The sequence below is a fragment of the Pleurodeles waltl genome, chromosome 7 (genome assembly GCF_031143425.1).
Source record: "Pleurodeles waltl isolate 20211129_DDA chromosome 7, aPleWal1.hap1.20221129, whole genome shotgun sequence".
In the NCBI taxonomy this organism is placed as follows: domain Eukaryota; kingdom Metazoa; phylum Chordata; class Amphibia; order Caudata; family Salamandridae; genus Pleurodeles; species Pleurodeles waltl.
This window is the reverse complement of record NC_090446.1, coordinates 16,191,820-16,202,150: the sequence shown is the minus strand read 5'-3', so window position 1 is coordinate 16,202,150 and position 10,331 is coordinate 16,191,820. Positions and strand designations below refer to the sequence as shown.

Below are 10,331 nucleotides of genomic sequence, written 5' to 3'. Positions count from 1 at the left end.
TGTGGCTTGTTGCTAGGTGTAGGTACCTACCTGCCCTACCAATAACCCATTTTCCAACACAGATACAAAGTGGTCTCAACCCCCCTCTCCTTTTCCACTTGGAGATGTTAAAAAGAGGAATGATGGATTTTCACCTATTTCACTTCAAGACCCTGACCGTATACCCAGGGCTATTTTTAGGTTTGAGTGCTGTTGTGCTATGGCCCTGTTTCTCCCCGGGAAAAAGTCTGAGGTAGCTCTCTAGATTACCTCAAATAACACAATCGATTTTGGGATGTGTGCAGTGCTTAATTGGAGTTGCTGGGGCATTGGCACTCAATTTTGAGGCTTATCACTGATTTTTCCTCATCAGATATTTCCCAAGAGCAAGTAATGGAAAGCCACACAAAGCGGAAAGACAGAGAAAGAGAATGACGGGAAAACCATCACAAAGGGAGATAACAGGAACCTGCAAGAGTGAGTTAAAGGTGCAGGGAGTGTCTGGTATTGGATTAAAGAGGAACCAGGTGGATTAAGACTATGCAAATATTTAATAGCACCAGATGTGGGCTTCTGAGCCTAAATTGGGCACTGTCACTCATTGTTTTACAAATTAATTATTGGATGTGTCTCTTCTTCTCTTCTAATCTAATTGTGCCTGAACTCACCATAAGCAACAGCCAAGCTATAATCTGGTTCCCCAAACCATCTTGGGGGTTCCCTCTTTTGAGGTTTCCACACATTTGACACAAAAGGATGTCTCTGACATCATATTTTTGCATATTTGGATTTGCAAGAGTAGCCTTGAGGGTTTTTGAATACCCCAACAGTACTGCATGCATAAAGGTTACCGTGGCTTGGTCTATCTTTGATTAGTCCCCAGTAGAAGGCCACAACAATTTGAATTCGGTGGCAACTGAAATATCTTGAGTAATGTTTTCTGCCTTCTTAATGCCCTGTCAATTTCTTTCTAATGACTTTCATCTGAGATTGCTGTTGCTCTGTCCTACTCAAATGGTTTGGTTGACTCCAATGTACTGCTAATTTTGCTTTAGTCTGATTTTCCACACCCAAGTTTTATCCCCCTCACTCCAACTCATTATGGACAATGTTGCCAGTCCTGACCTTTTCATCAGCCAATCACTCATTTCAGCCATTAATTAGTAAAATGGAATCAAAAATTACTGCAACATCCAAAGTGCATTAGGCTATTGCACAAAGGTCCAGGGCTGGAAACGGTATGCATGATGAGCTGGAGGGAGGTGATCACCCACTCTCTCTTAATTTTTGGCTACTGCCTAGACAGTATTTGCTGGCAACACAGCATTTGTAACTCAGGGCTTTATTTTTTAATTAATACATTGTAAAAAGATGACATTAATGTATCCAGGAGCATGCTTTTTCATTCTGATAAAGTATCTTTTGCTTTTCAGAATCTTATGTTTCCTTTTTCCGTAGATCTTTGATTAATTATTGAACAACAACATGAAGAATTAGAAGAATGGAAAAGGTGAATGAGACTCTCCTGACTGAATTTTTTATTTTGGGATTGTCGCAAAATCCCCAACTTCAAGTTCCCATTTTCCTTGTGTTCCTACTAATGTATTTATTTACTCTTCTTGGAAACCTTGTCATCATTGGATTAATATGCATTGATGCACATCTTCAAATTCCTATGTATTATTTTCTCATGAACTTATCTTTCCTTGATATTGGTTTCACAACAGTCACCATCCCAAAACTGCTGGAAGTCTGCTTAAAAGACAAGAAATCTGATAAATCCATCAAGTTCTCTTCATGCATTCTTCAATTCTATTTTTGCATTTCCTTCATCAGCACAGAGTTTTACTTGCTGTCGGTCATGGCCTATGACAGGTACATTGCAATTTGCAACCCCCTGCGCTATGCATCTCTAATGAATAAAAGAGCCCTAGTTTCATTAACTATAGCATCCTGGATCCTTGGCTTTCTGGACACTATCGCACACACTGTTTTGATATCAAATTTATCCTTTTGTGCATCTAATGAAATCAATCATTTCTTTTGTGATTTGAATGCTCTTCTAGAACTATCTTGTACAGACACATATTTCATAAATATTGCAACTTTCGGAGAAGGTATTGTAATAGGATTGGGTCCTTTCATGTTAACAATAACTTCATATGTGCTAATTATCTCTAACATCATGAAAGTTCACTCCAACACAGGGAGACAAAAGTTGTTCTCCACCTGTTCTTCTCACCTAACTGCTGTTATTTTGTTCTATGGAACTGAGCTTGGTGTGTATATGAAACCAACATCAGAGTATTCATTGGACGAAGACAAGCTCTTTGCTGTAATGTACACAATTGTCATTCCAATGTTGAATCCGATTCTTTACAGTTTGAGGAACAAGGATGTAAAAGGTGCTTTGAAAAAAGCTATATGGAAACATAGGCGAACAAGCACTGTTCTGCAGTAATTTAATTATTTGAGCTGTAAGTATAGACAGGCTTCTTGTCCCAGTTGTACAAAACTATTTTGCATTTTTTAACAGACCGAATCGCTGTTTAGGGCTGTTAAGAAATACAAAATCAGCAGTCATTATGAACGAATGCCAAAAACGGAGTCGCAAAATGCAATTCCTCCCATGCAGAAATCTCATTTTGGAGATCGATAAAATAGGGAATCGCTATGAGCAATTTCCCATTTGCGAATCGCAACCCATGCACGGAGGATTTCCTATTCGTGAGTATGCACAAAATGGTCTGTTAAGAAAGGTAATTACCACTGACTTGATACAGGTGGCAACCATGTGCAAACTATATCAAAAGAGCCCTAAAACACATCTGGCTCTTTCACAGTGGCGGCATTATACAGCCTAGCGAGGGGGATGAGGATTCAGGCCTTCAGAGACAGGGGGAGGAGGAGACAGGACATGATATTTAGGGTGAGTGTCACTCTCTTCAGCCTGACAGAGGAGGAGATGATAGACAGTTACAGACTGACTAGCCAGGTCAACTTGACCTTATAGATGACATACAACCCCAGCTACTGGCCCCTACACAGAGGAGCAGTGCCATTCCCTCTTATGTGCAGGGTTTGTGTTGCCTACATTTCCTTGCATCAGGGAGTTACCAGTCAGTCGTAACAGTTGCAGGGGAGGTATCATAGAGTGCACTATCAAGGTTTCTCCACAGGTTCCTGGACGTAATGGTTGGTAAATTGAAACAATACATCTATTTTCCAAATAACCCCACACACTGCAGCAGACAAAACTCAACTTCTGTAAGGCAGTGCAGTTCACCAATGTTATTGGCTGTGTGCATGGAATACATATTGCCATATATCACTGTCAGCATCAGAATACATTTACAGGAATCGGAAGATCACACACTACACGAATGAGCAGGTGGTGTGCGATGCCTCCTGGGTCATCACTGACCTTGTGGCCAGGTCCTCAAGAAGTACACACAACTCATTTATGTTCCAGCACAGTGGAACACACAACCGATTGGCAAAGGGGAAATTTGGCAGTGGGTTACTGCTAGGTAAGAGGATCTCAAAATCAGTGAACACACTTTCCAGGAGTGTATGTGTGAACTAACCTTATGGTTTTCCCTCTCATGCTCCTAAGGTGACAGTGAATATGCCGGATGCCCCTGGATCCTCACAGCTTACCTGAACCTCCTGGACACCAAGTGAGAGATGTTCCAACAGGGCACACGAGTCAAAATGCTCAATCACTGAGCAAACATTTGGCATACTCAAGTTCTACTTCAGGTTCATCCACAAGACAAGGGGGCACTTCTTTATAGGCCACACACATGCTACAAAATAATAACGACCTTTGCCATTCTGCACCACAATGTGATGAGGAGGGGACTACACAATGTCATCATTGATCCAAAATCTGATTATGACTCTGATGTTGTGCAACAGCCACTACAGGGACAACAGGATCGCAACCATGTAAACAATTATTCCTGTGGTATATGTATATATGTGTGTGGTACATATGTGCCAAACAGAGTGAAACTAAAAAGAATACAGATGGGGGTCACTTTTTCAATCCCCTTGTTGTGCCTTGCTTCTCAGCGGCTCTGTGTCCTGGCCTTGATGTTGGCGGTATGTCAAGTGAGGCAGGCCTCATAAGCAGAAACACCACTCATGCTAGATCCCTCCTTGCTCTCAGGTGGTGGTGGGATGGGGGTAGACACAATTTGTTTGTTTGGATGTTCTTGAATGCAGTTTTGACCTTTTCCAGGTCAGGCACAACATCCTGGCAGTAGTGGGACATCTCTTTTGGATGCTAACAGTAGGCTTGCCAGGCTTGATGTTCTATTGGTCAGGCGATTTATAGCCCTGGAGAAGGTGTCAATGCGTCCAATATACTGCTTAAGGCGCATACACTACAGTGTGTGCTGTCGCTCCAATGCTGTATGCCAGCGCTCCTGCCCCTTCTCCACTGCCTTGATAAGGCACTGCAGCTCCCTGATGACACCACTTATTTACTTGTTTTGCTGGCACTGTGTCCTGAGAATGCCTCACTCAAGCCCACAATAGATGTGTGTGTTGCCACCACTCCTGCCATGGGATCCATGGACATGCTGACAGGCCTGGACTCAACTGTGGTGTGCTCCCTTGTGCACCAGTCACCATCACTGTCGGAAATGGTGGGCAGAGTGAGGTACTGACTCTCCAGCCAGTTGGGGGTCGATGGACATGGTGGAGATGATGAGGGTGTTAGTGGGTCATGAAGGAAGTCCCTCCCAATATGAGGTGCAGAGACATCTGGGCTGTAATCTGTGGGATATATACGTAATAAATAGTTGTACATAAATGTAATTGCTTTGTGCACTACAATATTTTGACACTGCTACATGTGTGTCTGAGTTGTTGGAGATGTGTCTAATTGTTAGATAGGGCCATCAGCACTCAGTACAGCATGCTAATGGAGTGCACTACAACTCCCATGAAGCATTGGCTGGGAGGGCCAAACACCTCAATAGAGTATTTCTCACTGTGATGTATGTGATGTGGTTTTCCTAGAAGCATGGCCTGGATTATACAAGAAGGTATATGACTTACCCTGGCTGGGGTCTGCTTGGAGTGAGATATCAATGTCTCCAACACTGCTGACACTCACTGGGTGAACGGTCCACTCAATCAGACACTCCATGGCAGTCAGAGGGTGTTGGGTACATGGACATCTTCCAGTCTCATGCCCCTCGGCCATCCTGCTGGCCAGCTTATCTTTGGTTCTGCAGCGCAGGTCATATCATGGCTCCCTAAGTTTAGGTATGGTCCTTTGTATGACCCCCAAGGAGTTTACTTTCTCCTGTATCTCCTGCCCTATTTGATTTTTCTGGGCCACAGGAACAGAAAAGGAGGCCTTGCCAAACAGCTGGTCCATTTTCACCACATATTCCTCAGTAATGACCTCCAGTTCCCTCTCAGAAAACAACTGTTTTCTTTTCCTGCTGCCTTTAGCTTCCCTGCTCTCCCCTGCAGCCATGGCATGCTTTGTCTTCCCAGTGCATGCAGCAGTGTATCTGGCCACTCCCTGCTTCCAGTGTGTGTGTCAGGCCTCTGGGTGGTGGTCACACCCTACCTTCCGCCTGGGATATGACATAATCAAACAGCTTTCAAGTGCATTTCGGGCTTCATTTCTTAATGTGCAATTTCTTATTAGGAAATAGCAATTTTGTGAGTTCTTAAATACCAATTTCCTAATTGCAATTTCTACTCTGCAGAAATCGCTATTAGGAAATCGCTGGATACATACATACTAATCTAGATACATACATACTAATTTGCGACACGCAAATAGCGATTTCCATGGAGTCGCTATGTGCGAGTCGTAAATTCAGAATTTCCTACATGTGGGCCCTTATCTCTCGCCATGCCTCAGGTCTTAGAGTTTGTATATAATATCAGTAGCAAAACTAAAGCAACATATACATTAAATGTGTCTTTATTTAACAACTAAAACCTGGGCAAACAATGACAGGAACTAATTAATGCACTTGTTTGATTTAACACATGCTTTATTCGATCAATCGATCATCAAAGCGAATATACAATAGTGATAGAAGAATAAAACCAATAATGATAATAGTAATAATAATAATATATAAAATATAAAACATAAATACCTAAGAACATGGTTCAGTTAAAATTCTCAATACACATAATACGACTGCAACCCCCCTCCTGCAGTTCTATGAGGAGTAAAAATATGGGGCACTTATAGTTAACCCCTTCGCTGCAAGGCCTTTTCCCCCTCCTGTGCCAGGCCTTTTTTTGCCTATTTGGGGCAGTTCGCGCTTAGGCCCTCATAACTTTTTGTTCACATAAGCTAACCAAGCCAAATTTGCGTCCTTTTTTTCCAACATCCTAGGGATTCTAGAGGTACCCAGACTTTGTGGGTTCCCTTGAAGGAGGCCAAGAAATTGGCCAAAATACAGTGAAAATTTCGTTTTTAAAAAAAAAAATGGAAAAAGTGGCTGCAGAAGAAGGCTTGTGGATTTCCCCCCGAAAATGGCATCAACAAAGGGTTTGTAGTGCTAAACTCAGCAGCTTAGTAGCTTTCAGGAACAGGCAGACTTGAATCAGAAAACCCCATTTTTCAACACAATTTTGGCATTTTACTGGGGCATACCCCATTTTTGCAATTTTTTGTGCTTTCAGCCTCCTTCCAGTCAGTGACAGGAATGGGCATGAAACCAATGCTGGATCCCAAAAACCTAACCATTTCTGAAAAGTAGACAAAATTCTGAATTCAGCAAGGGGTCATTTGTGTAGATCCTACAAGGGTTTCCTACAGAAAATAACAGCTGAAAAAGAAAAATATTGAAATTGAGGTGAAAAACACATCAATTTTTCTCTATGTTTTACTCTGTAACTTTTCCCTGCAATGTCAGATTATGGAAAGCAATATACCGTTACGTCTGCTGGACTCCTCTGGTTGCGGGGAAATATAGGGCTTGTAGGTTCATCAAGAACCCGAGGAACCCAGAGCCAATAAATGAGCTGCACCCTGCAGTGCGTTTTCATTCTATACCGGGTATACAGCAATTCATTTGCTGAAATATAAAGAGTAAAAAATTGCTATCAAGAAAACCTTTGCATTTCCAAAAAGGGCACAAGATAAGGTGCTGAGGAGCAGTGGTTATTTGCACATCTCTGAATTCCGGGGTGACCATACAAGCATGTGAATTATAGGGAATTTCTCAAATAGATGTCTTTTTTACACACTCTCCTATATTTGGAAGGAAAAAATGTAGAGAAAGACAAGGGGCAATAGCACTTGTTTTGCTAATCTATGTTACCCCTAGTCTCCCGATAAAAATGATACCTCACTTGCGTGGGTAGGCCTAGCGCCCGCGACAGGAAACGCCCCAAAGCGCAACGTGGACACATCGACAATTTTGGGAGAAAACAGAGGTGTTTTTTGCGAAGTGCCTACCTGTAGATTTTGGCCTCTAGCTCAGCCGGCACCTAGGGAAACCTACCAAACCTGTGCATTTCTGAAAACTAGAGACCTAGGGGAATCCAAGGAGGGGTGACTTGCGGGGCTCGGACCAGGTTCTGTTACCCAGAATCCTTTGCAAACCTCAACATTTGGATAAAAAAACACATGTCCCTCACATTTCTGTGGCGGAAAGTTCTGGAATCTGAGAGGAGCTACAAATTTCCTTCCACCCAGCGTTCCCCCAAGTCTCCCGATAAAAATGATACCTCACTTGCGTGGGTAGGCCTAGCGCCGGCGACAGGAAACACCCCAAAGCGCAACGTGGACACATCCTAAATTTTGGAAAAAAACAGAGGTGTTTTTTGCGAAGTGCCTACCTGTAGATTTTGGCCTCTAGCTCAGCCGGCACCTAGGGAAACCTACCAAACCTGTGCATTTCTGAAAACTAGAGACCTAGGGGAATCCAAGGAGGGGTGACTTGCGGGGCTCGGACCAGGTTGTGTTACCCAGAATCCTTTGCAAACCTCAAAATTTGGCTAAAAAAACACATGTCCCTCACATTTCTGTGGCAGAAAGTTCTGGAATCTGAGAGGAGCTACAAATTTCCTTCCACCCAGCGTTCCCCCAAGTCTCCCGATAAAAATGATACCTCACTTGCATGGGTAGGCCTAGCGCCGGCGACTGGAAACACCCCAAAGCGCAATGTGGACACATCCTAAATTTTGGAAAAAAACAGAGGTGTTTTTTGCGAAGTGCCTACCTGTAGATTTTGGCCTCTAGCTCAGCCGGCACCTAGGGAAACCCACCAAACCTGTGCATTTCTGATAACTAGAGACCTAGGGGAATCCAAGGAGGGGTGACTTGCGGGGCTCGGAGCAGGTTCTGTTACCCAGAATCCTTTGCAAACCTCAAAATTTGGCTAAAAAAACACATGTTACTCACATTTCTGTGACAGAAAGTTCTGGAATCTGAGAGGAGCTACAAATTTCCTTCCACCCAGCGTTCCCCCAAGTCTCCCGATAAAAATGATACCTCACTTGCGTGGGTAGGCCTAGCGCCGGCGACAGGAAACACCCCAAAGCGCAACGTGGACACATCCTAAATATTGGAAAAAAACAGAGGTGTTTTTTGCGAAGTGCCTACCTGTAGATTTTGGCCTCTAGCTCAGCCGGCACCTAGGGAAACCTACCAAACCTGTGCATTTCTGAAAACTAGAGACCTAGGGGAATCCAAGGAGGGGTGACTTGCGGGGCTCGGACCAGGTTCTGTTACCCAGAATCCTTTGCAAACCTCAAAATTTGGCTAAAAAAACACATGTCCCTCACATTTCTGTGGCAGAAAGTTCTGGAATCTGAGAGGAGCTACAAATTTCCTTCCACCCAGCGTTCCCCCAAGTCTCCCGATAAAAATGATACCTCACTTGCATGGGTAGGCCTAGCGCCGGCGACAGGAAACACCCCAAAGCGCAACGTGGACACATCCTACATTTTGGAAAAAAACAGAGGTGTTTTTTGCGAAGTGCCTACCTGTAGATTTTGGCCTCTAGCTCAGCCGGCACCTAGGGAAACCTACCAAACCTGTGCATTTCTGAAAACTAGAGACCTAGGGGAATCCAAGGAGGGGTGACTTGCGGGGCTCGGACCAGGTTCTGTTACCCAGATTCCTTTGCAAACCTCAAAATTTGGCTAAAAAAACACATGTCCCTCACATTTCTGTGGCAGAAAGTTCTGGAATCTGAGAGGAGCTACAAATTTCCTTCCACCCAGCGTTCCCCCAAGTCTCCCGATAAAAATGATACCTCACTTGCGTGGGTAGGCCTAGCGTCGGCGACAGGAAACACCCCAAAGCGCAACGTGGACACATCCTAAATATTGGAAAAAAACAGAGGTGTTTTTTGCGAAGTGCCTACCTGTAGATTTTGGCCTCTAGCTCAGCCGGCACCTAGGGAAACCTACCAAACCTGTGCATTTCTGAAAACTAGAGACCTAGGGGAATCCAAGGAGGGGTGACTTGCGGGGCTCGGACCAGGTTCTGTTACCCAGAATCCTTTGCAAACCTCAAAATTTGGCTAAAAAAACACATGTCCCTCACATTTCTGTGGCAGAAAGTTCTGGAATCTGAGAGGAGCTACAAATTTCCTTCCACCCAGCGTTCCCCCAAGTCTCCCGATAAAAATGATACCTCACTTGCGTGGGTAGGCCTAGCGCCGGCGACAGGAAACATCCCAAAGCGCAACGTGGACACATCATAAATTTTGGAAAAAAACAGAGGTGTTTTTTGCGAAGTGCCTACCTGTAGATTTTGGCCTCTAGCTCAGCCGGCACCTAGGGAAACCTACCAAACCTGTGCATTTCTGAAAACTAGAGACCTAGGGGAATCCAAGGAGGGGTGACTTGCGGGGCTCGGACCAGGTTCTGTTACCCAGAATCCTTTGCAAACCTCAAAATTTGGCTAAAAAAACACATGTCCCTCACATTTCTGTGGCAGAAAGTTCTGGAATCTGAGAGGAGCTACAAATTTCCTTCCACCCAGCGTTCCCCCAAGTCTCCCGATAAAAATGATACCTCACTTGCGTGGGTAGGCCTAGCGCCGGCGACAGGAAACACCCCAAAGCGCAACGTGGACACATCCTAAATTTTGGAAAAAAACAGAGGTGTTTTTTGCGAAGTGCCTACCTGTAGATTTTGGCCTCTAGCTCAGCCGGCACCTAGGGAAACCTACCAAACCTGTGCATTTCTGAAAACTAGAGACCTAGGGGAATCCAAGGAGGGGTGACTTGCGGGGCTCGGACCAGGTTCTGTTACCCAGAATCCTTTGCAAACCTCAAAATTTGGCTAAAAATACACATGTTACTCACATTTCTGTGGCAGAAAGTTCTGGAATCTGAGAGGAGCCA

The 10,331-nt window shown here is 44.2% G+C and overlaps 1 protein-coding gene across 1 annotated transcript; it reads left to right on the top strand.

The window, feature by feature from the left end:
* The first annotated feature begins 1,480 nt into the window (after positions 1–1,480).
* Positions 1,481–2,440, top strand: LOC138246728 (olfactory receptor 5AR1-like). The gene has a single exon (XM_069201497.1). It carries the CDS (start codon positions 1,481–1,483, stop codon positions 2,438–2,440), a length of 960 nt encoding a protein of 319 aa, XP_069057598.1.
* Positions 2,441–10,331: the final 7,891 nt, after the last annotated feature.